The sequence below is a fragment of the Pseudocercospora fijiensis genome (assembly GCF_000340215.1).
Source record: "Pseudocercospora fijiensis CIRAD86 unplaced genomic scaffold MYCFIscaffold_3, whole genome shotgun sequence".
In the NCBI taxonomy this organism is placed as follows: Eukaryota; Fungi; Ascomycota; class Dothideomycetes; order Mycosphaerellales; family Mycosphaerellaceae; genus Pseudocercospora; species Pseudocercospora fijiensis.
This window is the reverse complement of record NW_006921534.1, coordinates 4924482-4948437: the sequence shown is the minus strand read 5'-3', so window position 1 is coordinate 4948437 and position 23956 is coordinate 4924482. Positions and strand designations below refer to the sequence as shown.

Below are 23956 nucleotides of genomic sequence, written 5' to 3'. Positions count from 1 at the left end.
GATTCCCGCTAGTGCCTTCTCTTACAAAGGCGATATCGACAGTACAGTTCCTGACGCTCGAAAGCGGTCAAATTTGCCGCCCTCAGCAATGCGTCCAGGCGCCACGGCGAATGTCATACGCGTAACAACACAATATGCCGGTCAATCTGTTAAGCACCCTGCGTTCTCTGCATTGAAGAAAAGCGACAATTATGGTTTTGGTGAGCACCGAGCGACTTCGAAAGCCTTCCAACTGTTTGACTGACTCTACAATTTAGATGTGAGCCCAAGCGGTAGTGAGACCGGCACAGACCCGTCCTCCTCTGATGACGGATACCCACCAATGATGATGGTGGGACACTCGCGGTCAGCCTCGCTCCGCACGACAGGCACTGCATCAACTTACAAGCCTCGAACATATTTCACGCATGGTGGCAGATTCACAGTTGACGTCCACGACATCACACCCAAACCATCTATGGATATCAATGCCGAAACTCCAGCTGCCACAGCTGAGGCAAAAAAGAGCGAGAAGAAGAAGAGTAGGATGAGCCTAGGATTCGGGCGGAAGACAAAGGCTGCGTGAGACCTCACTGCATCTCACTGTACGTAGGAGAATTTTCAATTGATAGCGTTCATAGCGCTGGCAGCAAGTAGGCTGTAATTCGTTCCTCACGATCCTGGAGGTGTTAATACCTACGCATACTTCAAACAATTCAAGCATGAGTGGCATTTCAGCATTGATCTTCGACATTTGGGTGGCCATGCTCAGCGAAAACAGTTCTTCGCTATCTGCTGCAGTGGATCTCCACCCACGTGGTCAGCAGCTCCGTCCCACAGGTCTGTACAGACGATCTCGCCAGCAGACAACCGCACCTCGTGCTGCCCTTGAGCGAACGCATCTGCATCCCGCACACACGGTTGGTTCATGTGTATGTAGAGCTGAGAGCTCCTGCTCCTGCTAGCTTCCCGCACTTGTGGCTGCTCGGAGAAGGCCGGTCAATCAAGTACCTGCGCCTTCAGCCTTAGTGACGATGCAGGTGACAGCCCTCGCCGTCGAGGTCTGTGATATTCTACTACTACTGCAGCCTTGATCACAGGTCGCGGCCGAGTAGTGTTCCGGAAGATTGACCGAGTTGTTGCAAGGATGACATGGTCGAGTCTAGAAGTTCTCAAAATTCTTCTGACCCAACAGTTACCTCAGCCGATCTAATCGATCAGGGTTTAGCTCATGCAACCCTGCCGCCACGTGGGGCAACATCCTTGCAACAGAACTCTCAGTTGAGTGAAGGAAAAGGAAAGCTCCCGTCATCGGCAACCACACGCCTTTCCTCTTCCTCACTTCACTACTACTACTACTGGTGACCTTATCGTGAGCGACTTCTTGGAGTCTTTGCGCTCGCGTTATTCTACATTTCAGAAAGCTCCAACTTGATTCTTATCGAGCCGCCTCTCATTCCAGGATACAGTAGTTCCCGAGAACAAGAATCCCAGATTGAGTTCCAGCTACCGGGATGGCGAAGGATGGAGTTATTGAACACTATGCCTCGGCGCAGCACGACCGAGAGATTGAAGCTGCTGCGAGCAGCGCTACGTCTTCGAAAGGCCAAAGTCATGGACCTGTCGAGATCCTCAGCAGCAATGGCGGGGATCAGCCCGAGCTCCAAACCACCGTCGCGCAGCTCGAACGCGAAAAGGGCGGGCGCTTTAGCTACCTGAGACGGAGGCAATTTTGGTTTATTCTGGTTCTCTCACAGGCGCTGGCCGTCACGATTACTGGCACGAATACTTTGTCGACCCTGTTGTCTATGCAGGGGACTTCGATTCCCGCTTTCCAGACACTGTTCAACTACGTTCTGTTGAATATCATCTACACTAGCTTGACAATCTACAAGTATGGATTCAAGGGCTGGCTGAAGCTGATGTACAAAGACGGCTGGAAATTTTTCCTTCTTGCGTTTTGCGACGTCGAAGGAAATTACTTCACTGTCTTGGCATATCGATACACAACAATTCTCTCTGCGCAGTTGATCAACTTTTGGGCCATTGCAGTAGTGGTCGCGATATCCTTAATCTTCTTGAAGGTCCGATATCACGTCCTGCAGTACATTGGTATCCTGATCTGCTGCGGTGGATTGGGAATGCTTGTTGCTTCGGATCACATCACTGGTTCCAACGGTGGGCCAGCGCTTGATGCGGTCAAGGGCGACCTGTTCGCGCTGGTTGGTGCCACATTCTATGGTTTGTCCAATGTCTTTGAAGAGTTCCTGGTCAGCAAGAGGCCTTTGTACGAGGTCATCGGTCAGCTCGCGTGGTGGGCCATGTTTATCAACGGTGTCCAAGCGGCCATCTTCGACCGAGCAGCTTTCCAATCTGCAGTATGGAACGCCAAGGTTGCTGGCTACTTGACTGGATATACATTGCTCTTGACCTGGTTCTACACCGCTGTTCCTCTGGTGCTGCGTATGGCCTCCGCCGCCTTCTTCAATATCGGTCTGCTCACTGGCAACTTCTGGGGCGTCATCGTGGGCATCAAAGTCTTTGGATACCACGTCCATTGGATGTATCCAATCGCTTTCGTCCTCATCATGGTCGGCCACTTCGTATACTACGGAACTGAAGGTGTCCTGGGCGAGGCGAAGAAGCCGTGGTTAGGCGAGAACCAGGAAGGTGGTAGCGATGGCATTGGTACGGCTCGTCGACAACTCGAGCATCCTGGAGTGACGCTGTAAAAGTGTCGTCCCAGCATAGTGTTTATGTAGTCCGCAATAGTGATGAATCTCCTCAATTCCCGACCTCCTCTCAAAAAGGCCATACTGCTCGCTGTATTTCGATTCGGTATACCCTTTGAAGATATGTCCGTAGCCACAAGTGAGCCTGTAACGAGAATGGTGCTGCACGCCGGAAACTGTACTTCTCCGTCTTGCTTGCAGTGACAAAGTCGGACGGAAGATTCGGCGGCAGTTCAGACCCGCTCCAATTTCGAGCAGAGCCCACACCTGATGCTGCGTGGCTGGTACTGGAAGCGCGGATGGCCGATTGCATGCCGGCGCTGCTCTTCCTCAGCTCTCGTCTTGTACGTTTCAATGGCATGTGGCTTCTTGGAGAAAGAAAAATGGACTGTGCCCTTGACAGTCAGATGAACGCGACGTACTGTCACACTCAAAGACCTCCTTGAATTGCGAACGAGGACAATATCAGGACCAAAGCATTAATTATTCCCCAGGATAAAGGTATCCAGGTAGACATTCGAAAGAAGCCGGCGGTGTAGACAGCGCCTATACTGCTTTTTGTCAGTCCTATAGGTGATCGGGTTACTTGCACGAGGATTGAGACCTACAGTGCCCCCACGACATTTCCAGCGATCAGTCCTTCGGTTGTGCCAATTATCGCATATACGAGAGGAAGGATCCAGATGAGCTTCCAGTTCCGCCATTGTATAACGCAGCCATATGCCGCAGCAATCAAGTGCACTCCTCCAACACAGACCAGCGTCCAGTACAGGGTGAATCGCCACATGGGTTCGGCATCGTAGAGATAGACGACCTGCGGTCCGTTCACAGGAAAGGGCCAGTACAGAGACGGAAAGGTCGGCGTCTGGTAAGCAAGAGGCTTCGGATTGACCTGAAATTTCAGAAAGCGACTGTCGAGCCCCATGTTAGATGATATAACTAATGTTGAGTGCGATCTAGGGAGCATTATTGTACCTCATGTTTTGATGACTTGACGTTGAGGCTTACTGTACTTAGCCTTTGCATGGATGATTCAGCATTCATTCGAGGTTCGTCAAGATCGGCAGGACGCCGCTTTTGGGGCCTGCGGTCGGATCAAGGCACCGACAGCGCGAGTCGACGTGATGCTCGCCCTCTTGTAGTCCTGTCTATGTTGATGGTGTTGCCGTCGAAGCTGATGGCAGGTTTGGCGGGGATAACACGGGTCATGCCGCCTGTGCCGAGGCGCAACTGGGGAAGCGACGATACCCAACATCACTTTCTATCAGCATGCTGTCCTTGACACTCCGTAATGAGCGTCCAAATAGTTCTCGATAAAGAAAGGAGCACACAAAATGCCTGGGGATCGCCTTCTTGGAACTCTTCTTAGGCACCTCCAGACTTACACAGACGAGCAAGACACGCCCAGGTTAATCTCTCCTTCAGAATACATATGCCAAATATCTGACACGCAATAGGATATTTGGAACTGCTTCATCACTTTTGACGACTCTCAACAATTCTCTGAATGTCACCCTCCTTACGAGTCAGTTGTTATCAGCCCCGGCGATATGGGCATGCCCGGAAGGATTACGAACATGCATGCGAACCATCAGCGTCTTTCATGCTGCAGCGCAGGCACTGGTCAAGCATGAAAATGCTGTGAAAGATCGGGTGCCTGACCAGGAATTCTCAAAGCTTCAACACGAGCGGACTCTTGCGAAGGACGAATGGATTGAGGCTACCATCAAAGGTGCTGATGACCATTCGCCACGATGGCGGCACCTTCTGAGCATGGCTGGCCTGCTGCTTGGATTTGGACCTATCGAGGATGAGAACTTGTCGCTCAGTATGAGACAGAAACTCGAAAGTGCCCTGGTCACGGCTGCCAATCTTGCTCTGGAGGAAACTCTGGAAGACGATCAGCTAGGCAATGGCGCGATCACCCTTGTGCTCAACCATTGTTTCCCTATACTCTCGGACCACGAACGAGCTGCCCTGGATTTTGACCAGTTACTGCCATGTCTAATGCGAACAACCTTTCACTCAGGTGAAGGCCTTCAGTCAGGCTACTTTCTTGGAGCCTTGGATCGTGACATTCTGACCGCGAGCGACGGCAAGTTAAGATGGGTGCAGCGAACGACTTCCTTCCAGCACATACAACAGATGAATCAAAGCCCACTAGTAGGCTCTCTAGGTCCTCTTTCACGGTTGATCGGCCACACTGTGGAAAATCTTACTCAAAGCTGGCTTGTGCTGTCCGCTCTTGACGACCTGGAGGACTTTTCGAAAACGCTCTTGACGCAATGGAGGCAAAACCGGCTCTCCGCTATTGACTACACCGAGCAAGAGGCGTATCTCGCTGATGAGACTATCAAAATAACCACCCCTGTGCTATGGAAAGTTCTTCAGTCCACGCTCTTTGCCAGTGTCATTATCTTGAGGAGTGCGCTTGGAAGGCTACTTGGAGACTCTATTCTCGCAAGTGATAAGAATGCACCAAAGATGGCCGAGCAATCCCTGCAAATCCTGCGCAGCCTCTATTTCATTACGACAAGACAAGGCTCTGCAACGTTCTCACAGTACAACTTTGTGTACTATACGGCCATGGATGTCTTAGGTTCATATCCCTTGGAGGTCGAGCGCGTACTGCATTCTATGCAGCCGACGTCTGTTGGCACAGTGGCTTCGCATCCCTTGGATCGCACTCTGGATCTGTTCTTCCTCAACACAGCCGAGCATTTTACGCTGACTGTGCCGCCTAATGTGACAGTCAACCTGTTGGTGCCGACTGTCACTGCTTACCTTGCTGCAGGCGGCAAGGGTTCTCTGTTTTCCATCTTCGAAGCAGCACATAGTGTTACGCTGGCCATATTCTCGGCACCCCAAAACGAAGAAGCTACTGTGGCCAATCTCCCCTTCTATGTGGACTCGCTGTTCAGAGTCTTCCCGCGAAATCTATCGACACGACAATTCCGCCTGGCTTTCAAGACTCTGCTAAAGCTGACTTCTCCCCCATCGTCACTAGCTGTGACCCAGCCGATGATGCCAGCTGTTCTGCTAGATCTGCTTCACGAAAGAGCAGCGCACGCCGAGACAACTCCAATCCCCATACTACCTGGCTCCCCCGAAAGCGCAGTCGAGTCACCGGTTCCTCTGTCGGAGCAGGCAGTTCTGACGCTCACCGTCATTGATGGATTAACACAAGTACCCCTGGATGTCTTGGATGAGTGGCTTCCAATAACTGCAGACATGATTCACGATGTGCAAGACCACAACATGAGGGAGCATTGCAAGGAACACTTTTGGCATATTCTTGTGAGCAGTGGAGAGCTAGATCCTGAGAGAAGTCGTGTCTGTCATGCTTGGTGGAGCACGAGCGGAGGCAAAGAATGGGTGTTGCGTGGGAGAGATCATGCAGCGCTGATGTCGGGCGGATTGGATGGCGATATAGCAGAGAGCAAGTTGTAACGAAGACGGTGTGCATGTACCTAATACGATACCCGTTCCGTTCGGTAAATATTGAGTTTGAGTTTGAACCAGGACCAGGCAACCCAGGTTGAAGCATTTCAAGCTCCAGCTGTTTCCCTGCCATTCAGAAAGCACTGCGACTCTGCGAGCATTGAAGTGCCGACAACTAGCAGACCGGTAACTACGCTGTGCAGGTAACAAGACAAGACCTCTAGCCCTCGAGATGCCCAGTCTGTTATAGCAAGGTGACGTACACGTGGGCGTGCGCGTTCACTGCATCCACAATCCCACATTCGTGTCACTCCACTTTCCCAAACACGCCAGGCCAGGCCAGCTTCGACACTGCATGGACTCTGCCCGCCAGCCTCATCTGCGCTAATTTATTGTTTGCTGCTTGCTGTTTTCAGCCGGTTTGTTTTGCATAGCGGAGCGAAGCATTGCAACTTCTTCGACCATTGACCACGACAACTCATTAGTTCTAGCAGCCAATCTGCCAAGATGAAGGCGGTGCAACGCATGGGAGGGAAGATGATGAAGCGGTCGGCGGACCATCATGATGTGGGAGCTGTGATTGGAGAGTTCAAGTCGACGGACGATATGCTTGACAGGCTCGAGAAAGAGTTGAAGGCTTGGAGAAATGGATGGGATGACATTCTGAAGCTGCAATACGATGCCAGCGAGGCTTTTGCGACCCTTTACAAGCCGATCGAGCCAACTTCGTACCCAGAGCAGAGACATGCACCTGAAGCAACACCACAAGGACAATTGCAGAAATGTCTTGCGCTGCAGAAGATGTACTCGGAAACGAAGACGGACCTACACCAAGAGATATCTATGATCGATAACAAGCTTCTAAGACCCGTCCATGAAGCCAAAGCGGCCACGAAGCCTTTGCATAAGACTCTGAAGCATCGCGAAAACATGAAGTTGGATTATGAGAGATTTTTGAGCCGAGCAGAGCATGCTAGAAAGAAGCAGAATCGCACCATCAAGGAGGAGTCAGCATTGGCGAAATGCGAGAGCGATCTCCAACAGGCTCAGCTTGACTACGAGACTGCAGATGATCAGGTCAAGCAGACGTTTCCTCCCGTGATTGAGGCTGTCCAGGCTCTACTACCACATATCCTCGCCATCCAGATCCAAGTGCAGACCACAATCGTTGGGCAGCTGTACACCACTTTGGACGCATACTGCAGACAACAGGACCTCCCAAGTCCGGCGCCCGGCAACGAGCAGATTGTTGCAGCATTCGATCAGCAGTTCACGAGTTTCAGGAAGGAGGTCGAGGGTGGGCTAAGTGTCGTGGCGCAAGGCAAAGCTGTCAGGATGCCCATGGATCTTCCAGACAAGCAAGGCAGTTCATACACTGGTTTGGGGATCAGGAACAAGGCTGGAAGCGCCTATGATAGCTCGAAGAACCTCGTCAGCCGGAACAAGACAAGCCGGGCAGGCTCACAACGCCCAGTGCCGCCTGCTGTGCCCGGAGCAGCAAATGGAGCAACGAACGGTCGCATATCCTCTCCTGCTATCACACCCGCGGAAGAAGAGGCCCCTCCGCCAAGACCGCCACGTCCATCAGCTTCCCCGGCCACGTCGTATGACCATCGTTTCCCGTCCCCAGCAGTGTCTACAGGTGCCGGTGTGCCTTTTGGCATGAAGCCTCGTATGCCCTCTTACACTGGCAACAATGCTGCGCCCTACGACAACAAGGCCACTATTCCGATGCCCTCTTTTCCAAATCAGCCTCCACCTGCATACTCAGAGTCGCAAGTCTCCACGCCGGCATCACATTACGTCACTCCGCCAAATGGCCAGTCTCCTCGACCAGGATACACCAAAGCTGGGGCAGACTACTTCGGTGGGATGCCGCCTCTCGATCGGAAGCAGAGCGCGGCAAGCATCGCATCTTCTGCGGCAAGCGCTGTGGCTGCTGCCAAGAAGAAGCCTCCACCACCAGTACCTGTTAAGCGCATTGGTTCCAGCCAAGGCACGTATGTGACGGCATTGTATGACTTCGAAGGTCAGACTGCAGATGATTTGCCTTTCAGAGAAGGGGACAAGATCAAAGTGATCAAGAAGACGCAAAGTACTGATGACTGGTGGGATGGAGAGCTGAGGGGGAGGCGTGGTCAGTTTCCGGCGAACTATGTGCAGTTGTGACAGACAGGATAGCAGTATAGAAGGCAGACGAGCACACAGTCGTTCTGTCGAGAAGTGGGATCAGCACGAGACAACCACACTAGAGCAGCTCTTTCACGTGTTTAGCAAGAAAGCTTAATTGCATCATGGTGCCAAGGTGCATGCTCGCGCGCTTTGACAGCTAGCTTTGACAGCTCCTTGTACCACCTCGCGGACTTGCTATGCCAGCACATGCATTACATGTATTCTCCTCTGCCGCGCACATAGCCGAGTTGCAGTCGCCGTAAGATGGAACATAGACATGTAGAGCAGGATCGAAGGCGTTGAGCACCACATCCGACACTGACACGCACGCCCGACTCCTCCGTTTGGAAACACCACTCGGCACACCTTCGCCGTTCGCCGACATAATCTCTGCTCGAGCTCTCCGCATCGATACGACAGCGCCATCATGGCTTCGTCCTCGAGCGCTGCCGCCTCCGAGTCGTCACCTCTCCTTGCGACCACTAATGAGCCCTCGGCTCCGCGACCCACCCCCAAGCCACCGCGACCGCGAAATGTAACCTTCAATCCGACCATATCGACCGCGTCACCACCAAAACGTCCAGCTTTTGTAAAGTCTCCTTCGAACCCAGCCGGCGCTTCTGCTGCGAGTTCGAGCGCCATCGTCAATTCGTCGGCGCGCGAAGCCTTTCCACAAAGCACATTGTCGGCTTTGAACTCCAAGCTGCGAAGGAGGAACAGCTCTGGCGCTGCGCTCCAACTTCCACAGTTGAATCCAGCTTCGAGGATTGGTCCACAGAGGACCACGCGAACAGCATCCAAATTAAAGCTTCTTCCTAACCCAGATGTTGTCGATGATGGGCCCGATGAAGAGAGTGGGCGAGATGTGTACTCCCAATTCACGCGCATCAAAGACCCCACCGCCAGAAGAGACGCGGCGAGACTAGGCAAGGAGGACAGACAGAGACTCCCGCGTGTCACAGCATACTGCACAGCCGGCTCATACAGGATCGAGGACTTGATGCGCTTCCTGAAGGGGAGGGTCAAGACGAAGGGGGCTGCGCCGAAATTGTTTGACGAATGCTTGTACTCTCCATACTCATATCGTAAAGAAGGCTCGAGATCAGACGGGAGCAGGAGAAGAAGGAGTAATGGAGCGATAGATGAAGACGGTGATGCAGACCCCAGTCAAGTCCACAGCCAGCCTCAGAGACGCTTTAGTGACTCAGCAATTGAGGTGGAAGAGCAGGCCAGAGAAAGGAGAGAGGATCTTATCGACATGAACACAAACAACGAAAGCAATGGCAGTTCAACCAACGGAGCACCCTTAGCGAGTGCAAGCAGTCATGACTTGACGCGAGACGTGTCTATTAGCACGGATGACATAACGATTGATGCTCATGGCGCTGACCAACCCTTGACGCCAGACTTGGATACGACAGTACATATTCCCGAAGTCTTTCTTTTCGAGTACGGTGTGGTGGTGATCTGGGGCATGTCAGTGAAAGAAGAGCAGCGCTTCCTGAAAGAAATCTCAAAGTTCGAGCGAGAAAAGCTCAGCAAAGACGACGTGCAGACGGAAGAGTTCAACTTCTACTACACGCGAGAGTATCAAGCACGAATATACAACGACTTCATCTCACTCCGGGAAAAGAAGAACTACATGACCAAACTAGCCATCAGCCACGCGTTGGCACAGTCAACGAAGGTATGCAACAGCAATAGCAAATCCCCCTGGCCCCTTTCAACGCTGACTAGAAACAACACAACAGACATCCCTATACGAAGACCTCCTCGACGCGACCATATCCACAACCCAAACAATCCCTTCCCAGATCGCCTCAACAGGACGCATCCAAATGACTCGCAAAGAAATCAACATGCAAATCGGCGAACTCTTTATTCTGAGAATCAACATCCATCTCCAAGGCTCCGTCCTCGATGCCCCGGAACTCATGTGGGCAGAACCACAACTCGAACCTGTGTATCAGGCTGTGAGATCTTATCTTGAAATGGACCAAAGAGTGGCACTTTTACAGGAGAGGTGAGTGTAGAAGAAATTTCAACTGATCATGAGAGACTTGATTGAAGCTGATTCGGATTTTTCTTTCTCAGGGTTGGCGTCATTGCGGATCTCCTCGCCGTACTCAAAGATCAGTTGAGTCATACCCATGGCGAGTATCTCGAATGGATTGTGATTGTTTTGATCGCTGCGGAGATTTTGGTGGCGGCGATTAATATTGTTGTGGATTTGTATGCTGGTGGGGATTAAGATGGCAAGAGAGAGAGAGAAAGGTGTGGACTGGAAAAATGTTGAAGGGGAGGATTGTATGTGCGATAGGATTGTGAAAGTGAAACTTGTAATCAATATATGCACATGAGAGGATGGATGGATGGGACAGCGCAGGAGAATACCCTACAACAAGGAGAGGCCCCCGAAATTGAGATATATCATGACTGGCGACGCATTCTCTTCGAGTAAGAGCTTCAATTTATTATTATCACTAAGCTATACATTCAACATGTCTCTTGTCCCTCAATCCATCTCCTCCACCTCCCCCGATTCCTCGACACGACCGTCTCCCTGTTCTCCAGGCATCTTATGCGTCCTTTCAATCTCCTCAATCTGCTTCCTCCCCTCCTCAGTCGTAGCATCAATAACCCCTTGCTCCAAACTCAACATTCCACCATCCCCCAACTGCTCCACAACTTCTTCCGCTTCTTCAACGCTCATCTTGCCCAGCACCTCATTAACCTTATCCAGACTACCACTCTCGAGTGCTCGCTGGAGACCCGGTGGGAAACCCTCGAAAATTCTACGACTTGCTCGCTCATCGTCTGTTTGGCATTGGTCGAGAGGAGGCGGAGTTAGGATGTTGATTGTGGTATTGGGGTCTACGGCGTGAAGTTGGATTTGTTCTTTATCACCAGTGCCTTCTTCCGCAGCTTGCTTGGCGAGTGCTGCTGTTCGTTCGCGGATACGTGCGTAAGTGTTGTTGACGTCGTCGAGGAAGAGTTTTTGGGCTTGGTGGTTTGCGGTTTGGACGCGTTGGAAGAAGAGGCCTACACCGTCCTTGCCGAGTTGGCGACAGTATTGGAGTAAGAGGGCTTGGTGCACGCAACCGCGGGCGTAATCTTCTTCTTTCTTCTTTTCCGCCTTCTTCTCGGCATCGGTTGCTTTGGTCTGAGCATTGAAGGCTTCAACCAGCAAGCCATCTGTCTCCTTCTCGGATAGGATTTGTGGGTGCTGGCCGATGAACTCTAGACTTTGCTTGTAGTTTCCATAGCCCAACATTCCGAACTTTCTTGCGAGTGGAGAGCATTCCATGTCATCTTCGTCTTCTCCCCGGGCTGGGTTCAGGCTGAGATCTTCGACATCGGCTGCTGAACCAGAGTCACGAGGACCGCCTATTTGCTCCACGCTCGAAACGTTCTGTGCCTCACTCTGCTTGCCGGTTTTGATCACAGCAGCGCTGCTCGTGTCCACTGGCTTAGCTTTAGAGACGTGCGAGCTGTCGAAACCAGTCTTGTACGTTTCGCTGGTGATCTTGCTGCCCTCTTCTTTTTCCAGCTTGGTGAGTTCCGCAGCCAGATCTTTCTGTAAGTTTTGCACTTTCTGATTGTGACTTTGAACTTCTCTGATATACGCCGTATATCGCGGTGGACCTTCTGCGCCAGTCTTCTCTACCTCAGACCTGACCTGGTCAACCAGTGCGCCCATCATTGTGCTGTAGCTTGGCTGCTCCATATTCTTATGTACTCCAGCTGGCGGTGCTGGAGGCTGGTCCTCGCCTAGGCTCATATCACCCGCGACATCGGTCAGACAGTCGAAGACAACCTCGTCCACGCTGTCTGCATCTTTCGATCCCTCGATGTCGGCCTTGTGGTTGTCGAGAGCCTTGAGCAAGGCGTCAATTCGTACCAACAGACCATCGTTTATTATGCGCTCGTACTTGAGCGTTGTTATGCGGTGCTTTCGATCGATTCGCTGCTGGTGGATCTGGTTCTGCTTCGCTCTAATGAAGGACTTCTTGTCGACGTTTGGGTGGACTTCGATGTCGCTGTCGTCGCTCAGCTCGAGAGCGTCCCATTTGCTGTAGTCAACAGGCATCGTGGGTATGTGCGTGGAATTCTCTCACTTGTTTACGCTGTCCTGCTTCAGTTTCTTGTTCTGTTGTCCAGCAGTGATCAACTTGAACCTTTTCTCAGGCTCGCTCGTAGCTTCTGGAAGTCGTTAGTCGTTGGAGCTACTGCCCCACACTCGCCCGGGCCGACCATATCTCCGGGCCCCTCTTTCTTCCCTGCAGTGGGTACAGTATGAACGATGAAAGTTCCAATGCTACTCACAGGCATTCATTGACATTGACATTACTTCACTACCTCATCTACCTCATAGCTAAAACTCTCGAAGTCTCACCTTACAGCATGTAGAACGTGACAGCAAGCAGTAGCAGTGCTCCAAGATTGACCCATTCAGGAGCCCGCTTCCCAGCACCACCAGTCGACGCCTCCACACCGGACGACGTAGCATTGCTGCCACTCCCACTCATCGAAGAATTGCCGCCACTCCCACTCATCGAAGCAGTTCCTCCGATCGTTCCATCTTCGACCCCACCAAAAGAGATCTTGAATACCCACGCATACATGTCCGCGTTCTTGATCTCCTCCGTGACAGTAAGCTGCAAGCTGCCGTTGCTCAACAATTCACTAGGCACCACAGTGCCAGCCATCTGTCCACCGACGACCGTGACCTCATCGCCGTCCACATATGGCACCGGACTGTCGATAACCAGCGTATCATTCGGCGCATATAGTGCGGAAATGTAGAATGCATTTGCGTTTTGTGTGAAGCGGATGGTATCGCCTTCTTCGGCCGTCACGAACCAATAATTCGTGTTGAAGATAGCTTCACCGTGACTCTTGATCCATTTCCCGGCAGCTCTCAGATTATCCTGCTCAATTTGGACGATCGTTCCGTTCGCCGTCGGGCCAACGTCGAGCAAGAAATTCCCATTCTTACTCACGATGTCGATCAGACTCACGACAATGTCTCTAGGCTTGAGATATTGATCGTCTGGTGTAGCACGATTATAACCGTAGCTGAACGGGTCCATGCCAAGATTGCTCTCCCATTTACGAACCTGGACGCTTTCGTACCGTGCATACTCTGGGGTATCGAAGTCGCCTGGTATACCACCACATCGATTGTTGATTAGAACCTGCTTGCCCTTTGCGGCATTATCGTTGAAGTACTTGGCCGCGAACGTTGCACCAGCGAGTTGGTCTGCATCAGGGCCCGAACCAATTCCAATATCGCACCACAATATCTCCGTGCCCATCTCCGCGAGAATACGCATCTCGGGCAGGATGAGATCTTGCACGTAGTCATTGACTGGCACGTAGCCGAGGTATGGAACGGTTTTGTTCTAACAAGGCAAAGAAGTCAGTCACCCGGACGTAGAGCCAGCAGCGTGGTCTATCCGTTACATGTACTTACGGTATATGGATTCGTGGCATTACCCCCTGGCCACGCTGAAAATCCAAGCGATTTATAGTCAGGATGGAACCATTCAGGTGGCGAGAAATAGGTCGTTTTATGCAGATGTGGTTGGTATTGATCAGCCGCGTCGAACAGCTCTTGAAGGAGATTTCGGTGCGGAAATTGAGCCACACTCGTTCGTGTGGTAATATTTGCTGGAATGTCGAAAAGTGCGTAGCCATCGTGATGCTTAGACACTTGTGTGAAGTATTGTGCTCCAGCATCTGCGAAAAGATCGACCCATTCTTTGGGATCCCAGGCGTCGGCAGTGAAATTTTGGATGAAGTCGTCATATTCATGATTCGCCCCATAAGTTTCCAAGTTGTATTTGTAAAAGCGATTGTCTTCAAATGGTCCCGTACTATAGAACCGCCAATACCATTCTGCGTATTGTTCGTGCTCGCCCACATCACCCCAGCCAGGCACGGCGTAGACGCCCCAGTGGATGAAAATTCCATATTTGCCGTTCGTGTACCAAGGAGCGGGTTCGTGACTGTAGATGCTGTCGTAAGTTGGCTCGAAGTCACCAATACCGAAAGTCGCGTTGAAGGTCGCGCTGGCATTGACACCATCACCAGTGACCAGAGCTGTAGCTTCGCCACTTGATCCTTCCGCTGTACCCTTAGTATTCACGACACCAACATTCACTGTGGCTTGATCGCCAGGTCGAAGGCGATTGACAACGCCAGGCACGACTGTGGTGAGACCGGGAGAGTCGACTGTAATCTTCACGCCATGCTTTGCCAGAAGCCATTCAGTGCCAACGTTATTGACCTTCACTTGGACAATCTGAGTCTTATTCGTGCCTTCGATCCAGGTCTGTGTAGATCGAGCTCGCTCAATCTCTAGGCTGACGCCAGATGGCTTGGCAGGCACCAGCGACACGGCGAAAATGTGTAGCCTGGCATCTTGCTCCTTACCTCCAACACCAGTATTCGCACCCTTGGTTACATTGGGTAGCTGAATGCTAGTAATCTCTTTTGATGCATCCAACCAGTTGACCGAGTGATAGATCATCGAGGTGTTTCGATCGATGCTGCTGTTAGTCAAACTGCACAGTGTTAGACTCGAGCTACCCAAGATTATTGGGAACATACTAGTAGGGGAAGATTATATCGCCACCATATGGGTTCGGCCAGGCCCAAAAAGGGTCAATGAGAATGGGTGTCGAGGAAGTGGTGTTGTCGGTGTAGGTGACATTGACATGTCCAGTAGCTATTGCTTTCTCTGCAGCCGCAAGCATGTGGATGCTAAAGTACCGTCCTGCGGGCGGCGTAATGATCTGACCTTCAGCAAGCACATTATCATTGCCGCTTGTCTTATACTGTGGGAATATGAAGTTCACACCCGAGTATGTGAAGTTGCTTGCGGGGATGAACTGAGCAGGATAGCCAGAGTGTATACCATCGAAATCTGCATCTCCGGGCGACATGGCGAATGCTCGACTGTTGACCATGCCAGAGATATCGAATGGGAGCGACTCGGCGCTGCCAGCAGCTGTTTCGACATCGTACTTGGGATTGAGGACCAGAGTCTCCAAAGTATCTCGCGCCGATGCAAGGCCAATCAGGCCAGCGAAGAACGTGCTCTTCAGCATGTCGACTGTTCGTGGGAGGGCTTCTTCCAGGACAGACACAAACAACACGAAAACAGAAGCATTGGAGAGTACTTGTACCTGCATAGCGTCACTGCCGCAACGGTTAGTGGAAGCTTGGATGAATAGCTCGCCTATCATGAGGTGGTATGCGAATGTGATGCCAGGGTGCTGCTACTCCGCATGTTTGGCCGAATGTGTAGCAGAGCGCTGGCGTTCCCCAGTTGTTCCCCGCTTTCACAGAAATTGGGCGTGGAGATGAGTGCGAAGGTGGGATGATGAAGTAGCATTGTTGGTTGTTGCTGCGCTGCAGCGGCCGCATACGCATCTTTCGTGCTCGGTGCGAGAAGGACCGAACGCCGGCTGTCAGATGATCATGATACGGAGAAATATGGATATGATCCTCCGCAGAACTGTGTTGTTTCGCTACAGCGCAGCATCATACTGACTGGCAGTACTGATCGACAATAAATAAGAGGGGTTGTTGTGAGTAGGAACGATTCATTGCCGCCAAATTTGACCTGTTTCACTCCTTGCGTAAGTCGTGCATTATCCGATGGAAGGGCCAGGAAGGCAGGAATTCTTCTGCTGCAAAATGAGGCTGAGTCTGAGTGTCAGCGGCCCGGCACGCGCAATTTCAGAACTAGCCTCGAATGCTTGTCCTTTGTCCGTTGCTGGGGTTGTTGCGACGCACTGGCACTGCTATGAGAACTGCTAGCGAACTGGCGACGCCCACGCCCACGCTCACGAGAAAAGACACGACGACGACGACGACGCTCTGACGCCCAACACCTGTGACCAGACCCGGTGTCAACAGTTCCACTGACTTTCACCCCTCTTATTCATCCACATCGGCCCTCAATACCCACCCAAATTGCTTAGAACAATCGATAGTGACACATGTCTGGACGATTCGTGAGAGCGTCGAAATACCGTGAGCTTCACAGCAATCCATGCGTGCTGTCGCAGTCTCTCACAATCTATAGGGCACGTGTTCGGCCAGACGACGAAGCGAGAACAATGCTACGATAACTTGCGCATCTCGAAAAATGCCTGGGACACCAACCTGATCAAGGCGAACCCCAAGTATCTTGCCGTCAATTGGGAAGCCGGCGGAGGAGGCGCATTTGCAGTCATACCTTTGGAAGAGCGCGGAAAGGAGCCTGAGCTGCTGCCATTGTTCCGAGGCCATACCGCAGTCGTGCTGGACACAGACTGGAGCCCTTTCGACGACTCCATTATCGCATCAGCCTCGGACGATGGCAAGGTCTTCCTCTGGCAGGTGCCTGACAACTTCACCCTGCGCACTGATGCCGAGGAGCCTGAGGATGTCAAGCCAGTGGGCAAGCTGAGTGGCCATTCCCGGTATGACACGAGCGGAATGTCTTTCTGAGCCAAGGCGTGAAGCTGACGACAGCACAGAAAGGTAGGCCACGTGCTTTTCAATCCGGCCGCCGAGAACGTTCTCGCATCAGCCTCCGGCGACTACACTGTCAAGATCTGGGATCTGGAAGACGGCAAAGCGAAGCTCACGCTCAGCGGCAGTGATATCTTCACTTCGCTGTCATGGAGCGCAGACGGTAACATGCTAGTAACAACATCAAGAGACAAGAAGCTTCGATTCTGGGATGTGCGACAGGAAAAGCCAGCACACGAGGTCATGGGTCACAGCGGTGCCAAGAACAGCAGGGCAGTGTGGATGGGCGAGCACGATCGCGTTGCGACTACTGGCTTTTCAAGGATGAGCGAGCGTCAATTAGGTCTTTGGGATCTTCGCGACCCCTCAAAGCCCGTCGGAGGAGACTTCACCGCTTTGGACTCTGGCTCGGGAATCGCAATGCCATTCTGGGATGATGGTTCACAAATTCTCTACCTCGCTGGCAAGGGTGACGGTAACATCAGATACTATGAGTACCAGAACGACAAGTTCGAGTACCTGTCTGAACACAGATCGACCAACCCGCAGCGAGGAGTGGCCTTCATGCCGAAGCGCGGAGTCAACACCCACGAGAACGAGATTATGCGCGCCTTCAAGACAGTCGACGACGCTTATATTGAGCCTATCAGCTTCGTGGTCCCACGAAGAGCGGAGACATTTCAGGAAGATATTTATCCTCCAACAGTCGGTACTGAGCCTGCAGTGTCCTCTGCGGAATGGTTATCGGGCAAGACCGGCCTCCCTCCAAAATTCTCGATGGCCGATTTATTCGAAGGCAATGAGCCCAAGATGATGGCGGCGGAAGCAGTGCCAAAGCCAAGCGCCACCCCAGCGCCTGCGCCCAAGGCTCAGCCAAAGCCGGAACCCAAGGTTGAACCCAAGGTCGAACCCAAGGCCGAACCAATCTCAGCACCAAGCGCGGCCGCACGCGAGATTCCCAGCGTTAAGAGCAACAAGGATTCCATGTCCAGCATGGCTGAGAAATTCGCTGACAAGGATGCGGAGAAAGATGACGACGACAGTTCTTTCGAGGAGATCCAGAAGCCTGTGGAGCGTCCATCAGTGGCTGCTGCAAGACAAGCAGAGGTCACTAAACCTCGACCAGAGCCAACCAAGACTACATCAGCGCCAGCGCCAAAACCAGAACCGAAAGCGGACACGAAGAATCTTCCCACCAGCGCCTACACGGGCGAAGGACTTAGTGCTGCTTCATCTTCACCAGCGAGCGAGCTTCGTGAAAAAGAGTCAAAGCCATCCACACCGACATCAGCCACGCCAGCTCCATCAGCCAGTGCCGCAGCTGGCGGCTTGCGTGACGTTCTCAATGAAATTCGAGGAATGCTGCAAAGTCAAGGCAAGCAAATTGAGCAGTTGACGAGCGAAGTGGCACAACTCAAGGCCAAGGTCGGAGAGTAGGGTTCTCCACCAAATCCAGAGAAACCAGCGGCGCTGGTCTCGACGATGAAGACGACGACTGAGACTTTGCCCACAGACTCTGGTAAAATCAAATCGCAGAGCATCTCGCACCGATTGTCGGATATCCTAGAAACACCCCCGGCTCGATACGCGCCTCCCACATCTACGAGCTCAAGGCGACAATCAGTGGCTGACCTCGTAGATCGTCTCACGGCTTCATCATCACCGTCTAAAACAGAGCGATACAGACATCATGTCATACCAGACTTGTCGGGCAGAGTTGGTAGGGAGGCGAATAGAAGGTGACCCCATTCACCACCATATCCAACTTGGTCTGGTGGCGTTTTATTTTGTAAAAAGGGAGAGAGAGAGAGAATAGTAGAAGCTTTGGACACCAAACCCCCTTCTAGCTGTATGGACGATGCATGACACGATTCCCCAATTCCCCATTTCTGCGAGCTACATCTACATACCCTTCTTCTCCTCTCCAAGCTCAGCAGTCATCAGACCTAGCCCCAACCAACGCCAAAACAAAAGAAACCACCCCCAATTTCAACGAAGCCTTCAAGTTATCGTACCATCCTTGCCCCTAACTCTTATAATAACAATACTTCTGAAAACAAGCATCGCACTCCCGAGGAAGTTCATCTTCAACCCTCGCCATGATCCCACACGCCAAACAAAAACTCCAACCTTCCGTCCCATTCTGCGTAGCGATCGCATTACCATTCTGAATCATAGCATTCGTTTCCGAAACCGAATACTGGATTTTACTCGTAGGTTGATTACTCGCGTACGTGTAATTCACGTTCGGTAAGTAGATTATGAGCATAGTCTTAGGTTGATCGCAGCCGAAGAAGGTTGCTCTTTTGTTGAGACCTTTGGAGACGAATTCTTCGACGGGTGGGATGTAGGGCATTTTGGTGAGGCCGGAGGTTTGCGCGTTTTCGTAGGTTTGACGAATTTCTGTGCCGTTGGGGAAATTGTCGGTTGTGTCGGCGGAGTTGTCGTTGGCGATCAATACGTCCACAGACCGGGCGGATTGGATGAAGGGCCAGATGGGAATGTTTTGGCCGGCGAGTCCGCCGTCTGCCATTGTGATGAGGGGGTAGGAGGAGACGCGGGAGGAGCGTTGGTATTTGTAGAATGGGTTCGGGTAGATGCCGTATAGGTCTTGGAAGCTGGGCTTTTGGCCGTTGGCACTGAGGATGCCTTCGAGGACGTTTGCGAGGTCTGATGATGAGGAGTTGCTGGGTTGGAGAGGAGAGCAGATGGCGGCGAATACGTCGGATGATGTACCGAAGACGTAGCCGATGTTGTCGTAGTCCTTGATACACTTGCCTGCTTGCGTTGCTTGGCCGTTGGTGATGTTAGAACCCATATAGAGGGTCAATGCCATGGCGCTGACTCCATTGTCCCAGCTTCCGTATTCGTAAGGATGGAACTCGTACTGAGTTGCGCTGAGAGTAGGAGTGCATTGACCCTGGTACGAGTTGTCTACGCCCAGAGCAGTGATGATTGGGTAGGGCACATTGAAGGACGTGAAGTTGCTCATTGTGGTCAGGCCAGACATACGAATCTCGTCACCTCCATCGTTACCATGTAGAAGCTGGTATGATAGGAGACGGCCATAAGGGTCGACGATGGTGTTGTCGAAGCCAGCTGCCTTCTTCTTGGCCAGGTCGTTCACAAGCTCCGGATATTCATCGAATCCCAGGATATTAGCTGGGAGTAAGAGGCTATTCTGGAACGCTTGCTCCCACAGGCTATCGCGGAGAGACGATACTGTCGGCCAGTTGTTGCCGGAGAAGGATGACAAGAACCATGCACCGCCGGACAGACCGGACTCGTAGGTGAGGGATTGGAAGACGCCGCTCACATTGGCCGTACTGTCCCGTGCATCGAGGGCTTGGATGACACCAGCGGTCTCCAGCAGAGCTCGATAACCTCCTCCACTGGACGCGAAAGCTACAACTGGCTGAGAAGAAGTGCTGAAGGAAGCCTGTGTCTCAAGCCAGGCGGCGAGTGCAGTGCTAGCCTTCGGTTTCCGCGAGGCCAAGTATGAAGCCTCATTCGCGTTGAGGCCTTTGGCGGCTCTCACGAGAGGAGTGCTCGGACATGCTGTTGGCTTTGGCGCATAGTCGTCATCGAGGATAGGGAGAAGCTGTCGCTCTTCTATTCGTGCAGGTTGTTGAAGTCCCAGCGGTGCAGGTGCGGGAGCTGCCAAGGCTGATATCGCAAGGAGAGCGAGGATAGATAGGAAGGAATGAAATGCCATATGTGCAAGATACTGATCAGGGAGGTGAGGTGCCAAGGCAGACTCAGAGTTGGTGCCGACGAGCGACGAGCGCTTGTCTTGGGGCTCTACTTAGCTTCATTCTGGAAGGCGCGGCATGTTGTATCATCTTGAAAATTCCCCGATCAATCCCCGCCATCGCAGCCACTGCTGTAATGACGGTTTCGGTTGCGGGCAACAAGCTTGATTCGGACTGCCGTGCCGTGCTCGCCTTCGATGATTCGATGCGCGTCGGGCTGTGTATGCGCTTCACGTCAAGCCTGCCACGACGACGCGAAGAGGCGTACGTGTACGCAAGATGGCGGACGGGCAGGAGCACATGTGATGATGGCAGGCGAAGGGGAGCAGGTTCGGAGGGATGAGCATTGCAGGATGAGAACCTTGAAGGTATGAAGTGCTTTGAGCGCCAAGTGTCAGTGTGTGTCAGTGTCAGTGTGTCAGTAGTGTCAGAGAGTGATGCTGTCTACGAACCCTGGTACGCCCCGCCAAGCGCCACGCATCGCCGACACTTCACCAGAGCGCTGCGGCTGCGGCGCACTTCTGCTTGCTTCCAACCACCTCCGAAACTAGATGGCGGACAACGATGGTGGTGGAGGAAGTGGTGGTGGTGGCGGCGGCGGCGGCGGCGGCCTGCTGGATCTTGAGAAAGAGTTGCAGTGCTCTGTAAGTGGCATGCGAGAAGAGCTGGACGGCCGTTGGAATGATGCAGTAGAGTGTCCTGACCGATCCATCCCTCATAGATATGCACGGACATCCTCTACCAACCACTGACATTGCTGGACTGCCTACACACGTTCTGTGGAGGATGTCTGAAAGAGTGGTTTACCTGGCAAGCCACTGCTGCAACGACCAGCAGAAACAGACACAACACCTCTCCGTACACCTGCCCACAATGTCGAGAGCACGTCAGAGGCACCAAGGCCGACTGGAGGACGACGACCCTTCTAGAGGGCTTCTTGAAGGCAAATCCGGGCAAGGGAAAGTCGGATGAAGAAAAGGAGGAGATGCGACAGCAATACACACCGGGCGACAATGTGCTGCCACCGGTCCAACGAGTGGAAGACACAGATAGTGAGGATGAACGGCTGCTTGCCGAGGTGCGCGATCTCAGCATGGCAAACGTAGATCCCGAAACGGCACGTCGCAGAGCAGACAGAGCAGCCAGAAGGAGGCAGGATCGCGGTCAGCGTCACACACGCCCTGAAGAGCTAGGCCGTCAGCAACAGCCAAGTCGATGGATAGCCCACCACGCAGCTCGCCAGCAAGAAGAAAGCGAGAGACAGGTCGAGCATCAGCCGTCACTTCGGAGTCTACTTAGTGATTCTGAGATTAGCTCGGCAGATGTGCAGGAGGAGATACTGCAGTCAATATCCTCGGAAGGTCTTCTTGACGGCATCGACATTGATCATTTGACTCCCGCTCAAGAGGAAGAGCTTACGGAACGAATAGCAGAAGCTTATAGGAGACGGCAACGAAATAGAGACAGATCCAGAAATCGTGACCGCGGTGACACTCAGCACGAACCTTCTCAGCCAGAGCCGAGGAGCACTGCTGAAGGCTCAGGGCGGCGTCAGCCCTCTCCTCCTCAGCAGACTCAGACACGAAGCAGGCCTCCTATTTCGCGACCTCACTTATTCGAGCAAACATCTGCTGGTGCTGAACGTGGTCAGCGAAGATCTACTAGCTCGACGAGCCAAAGCACTCGACAGTCAGAAGTACACGAGACCACATCTAGTCAACCTCCACCAGCTGCGCGTTCAGCCACTGATCTTTCTGTGCCATCTCAGAGCAATGGTCGCTCCACTTCACAGCCCAGATCACGAGCCTCATCCGGCAACAACAGGAGCTCCACAGATCCTGCTAGTGTGAGAGACAACGTGCAGCGTGTTCACGCGACATCGAACTCCCTGCGACCAGACAGCCACAGTACTACAGCAGCCTCTAGACCTCGAAGTCGAGATTCGCAGTCTTCTGAGCCAAGCAGAAGACGAACAGGTCCCGCGACGAGCGATTCAGTAATATCACGGCCACAGCCACAGCATTCTCCAATTAACTCTGGCGGTCTACAAGCAAGCACCGCAACGAACCAACACTCCGTGAGACCAGCCGCCTCAACATCAGCGTTTGCGCCTGAACCAGTTTCGACCCTCTCGGACTTTCCGACGATAACATGTTCGCGCTGCCAGCGTCCCGACTTGGCTCAGAGTCTACACTACAATTGTTCGAAGTGCGACTCAGGAAACTTCAATCTCTGCCTTTCATGTTATCGAGACGGTCGTGGATGCAATCACTGGTTTGGCTTTGGACTGATGGCAATGTATCGCTATCACCGTGCTCAAGAAGACGGCTCTGGACAGTACTCCACAGGCTACGAGTACCCGCATATCCTAAGCCCACGAAAGTACATCGAAATAAACCAATCCGCTTCATCACAATCAGCCCATACCCACGATCCCGAACTTCAAGAAGGTGCCTTCTGCGAGCACTGTCTCAAATACACCAGCGACTGCTACTGGTACTGCGAAATCTGTCTCGAAGGTTCCTGGGGCTACTGCAACACCTGCGTCCTCGGCGGCAATCACTGCACGCACCCCCTCCTCCCTCTCGCCCACATCAGCACCCTCCGAAACGCCCCCCACGACCCCTCAAAACTCGCCTTCCTCCCTGTCCCACATCTGAAACAACACTCATACGTCCTCCTCCCCGTCCTCACAGACTGCGATATCTGCCGCCTTCCCATCCCACCGCGAGCCACAAGATTCCACTGCTACACCTGTTCCCACGGAGACTACGACATCTGCAACGACTGCTACAATTCCCTCGTCGCCATGGGAAAAATCTCATCGAAAGACGGACCGAACGGTTGGAGAAGGTGTTTGAACGGACATAGAATGTCTGTGATTGGATACCAGGACACGCCGTACGGAGGCGGTCAGAGGCGACTGACATTGAGGGAGATGGTGGGAGGTTGGAGATTGAAAGAAGAAGGTATGCCATCTGGAGGCGATGCTGTGCTTGTGGCTGGACGTACGGCTGTTGTTCCGCCGGACGGTGGGGTGGGGTATAAGTGTTTGGCGCAGTGGTCGAGGTGGCCGAAGGAAGGGGATACGGATGAGTTGGCGTTTCCGAAGAATGCGGAGATTCGGGAATGTGAGGAGAGGAATTCGGACTGGGCGGTGGGGGTTTATGATGGGGTTGTGGGATTGTTTCCTGTGAACCATACGCGGAAGATCTAAAGATGAGATGAGATGACGAGATGAGGTATGATGCAAGATGAATGAATGATGAGCTGAGGACACAGGATAGAATTAGTGAAAATAGAAGTTTTGGGAATTAGATCTTTTTCTATTCCCAAGAGCTACAATCAACG

The 23956-nt window shown here is 52.6% G+C and overlaps 10 protein-coding genes across 10 annotated transcripts; 6 read left to right on the top strand and 4 right to left on the bottom strand.

Moving 5' to 3' along the window:
* Positions 1 to 1013: 1013 nt before the first annotated feature.
* Positions 1014 to 2711, top strand: MYCFIDRAFT_187683 (uncharacterized protein; the record flags this gene model as incomplete). The annotated part of the gene is made up of 2 exons (XM_007927211.1): positions 1014 to 1040; positions 1662 to 2711. 2 exons carry the CDS (start codon positions 1014 to 1016, stop codon positions 2709 to 2711), a joined length of 1077 nt encoding a protein of 358 aa, XP_007925402.1.
* Positions 2712 to 3141: 430 nt separating this feature from the next.
* On the bottom strand, positions 3142 to 3636 carry MYCFIDRAFT_42086 (uncharacterized protein; the record flags this gene model as incomplete). The annotated part of the gene is made up of 2 exons (XM_007926058.1): positions 3142 to 3262; positions 3320 to 3636. 2 exons carry the CDS (start codon positions 3634 to 3636, stop codon positions 3142 to 3144), a joined length of 438 nt encoding a protein of 145 aa, XP_007924249.1.
* Positions 3637 to 4045: 409 nt separating this feature from the next.
* MYCFIDRAFT_59925 (uncharacterized protein) lies at positions 4046 to 6256 on the top strand (the record flags this gene model as incomplete). The annotated part of the gene is made up of 2 exons (XM_007926116.1): positions 4046 to 4119; positions 4169 to 6256. The coding sequence occupies 2 exons, from the start codon at positions 4046 to 4048 to the stop codon at positions 6159 to 6161; spliced, it is 2067 nt and encodes a 688-aa protein (XP_007924307.1). The 3' UTR covers positions 6162 to 6256.
* Positions 6257 to 6659: 403 nt separating this feature from the next.
* On the top strand, positions 6660 to 8309 carry MYCFIDRAFT_98114 (uncharacterized protein; the record flags this gene model as incomplete). The annotated part of the gene is made up of 2 exons (XM_007927210.1): positions 6660 to 7794; positions 7990 to 8309. Coding segments are annotated over 2 exons (1455 nt in total), but the record flags the coding sequence as incomplete, so codon positions are not given.
* Positions 8310 to 8766: 457 nt separating this feature from the next.
* Positions 8767 to 10563, top strand: MYCFIDRAFT_97858 (uncharacterized protein; the record flags this gene model as incomplete). Its single annotated transcript, XM_007927209.1, has 3 exons — positions 8767 to 10011; positions 10076 to 10347; positions 10419 to 10563. Coding segments are annotated over 3 exons (1662 nt in total), but the record flags the coding sequence as incomplete, so codon positions are not given.
* Positions 10564 to 10839: 276 nt separating this feature from the next.
* On the bottom strand, positions 10840 to 12414 carry MYCFIDRAFT_82900 (uncharacterized protein; the record flags this gene model as incomplete). Its single annotated transcript, XM_007926163.1, has 1 exon — positions 10840 to 12414. The coding sequence occupies one exon, from the start codon at positions 12412 to 12414 to the stop codon at positions 10840 to 10842; it is 1575 nt and encodes a 524-aa protein (XP_007924354.1).
* Positions 12415 to 12721: 307 nt separating this feature from the next.
* MYCFIDRAFT_134119 (glycoside hydrolase family 29 protein) lies at positions 12722 to 14859 on the bottom strand (the record flags this gene model as incomplete). Its single annotated transcript, XM_007927208.1, has 2 exons — positions 12722 to 13729; positions 13801 to 14859. The coding sequence occupies 2 exons, from the start codon at positions 14857 to 14859 to the stop codon at positions 12722 to 12724; spliced, it is 2067 nt and encodes a 688-aa protein (XP_007925399.1).
* Positions 14860 to 16172: 1313 nt separating this feature from the next.
* MYCFIDRAFT_153004 (uncharacterized protein) lies at positions 16173 to 18290 on the top strand (the record flags this gene model as incomplete). The annotated part of the gene is made up of 4 exons (XM_007927207.1): positions 16173 to 16370; positions 16423 to 16801; positions 16859 to 18075; positions 18145 to 18290. The coding sequence occupies exons 1-4, from the start codon at positions 16337 to 16339 to the stop codon at positions 18288 to 18290; spliced, it is 1776 nt and encodes a 591-aa protein (XP_007925398.1). The 5' UTR covers positions 16173 to 16336.
* Positions 18291 to 18879: 589 nt separating this feature from the next.
* On the bottom strand, positions 18880 to 20952 carry MYCFIDRAFT_187676 (uncharacterized protein; the record flags this gene model as incomplete). The annotated part of the gene is made up of 2 exons (XM_007927206.1): positions 18880 to 20411; positions 20874 to 20952. 2 exons carry the CDS (start codon positions 20950 to 20952, stop codon positions 18880 to 18882), a joined length of 1611 nt encoding a protein of 536 aa, XP_007925397.1.
* Positions 20953 to 21326: 374 nt separating this feature from the next.
* Positions 21327 to 23822, top strand: MYCFIDRAFT_134181 (uncharacterized protein; the record flags this gene model as incomplete). Its single annotated transcript, XM_007927205.1, has 1 exon — positions 21327 to 23822. A coding segment is annotated over one exon (2496 nt), but the record flags the coding sequence as incomplete, so codon positions are not given.
* Positions 23823 to 23956: the final 134 nt, after the last annotated feature.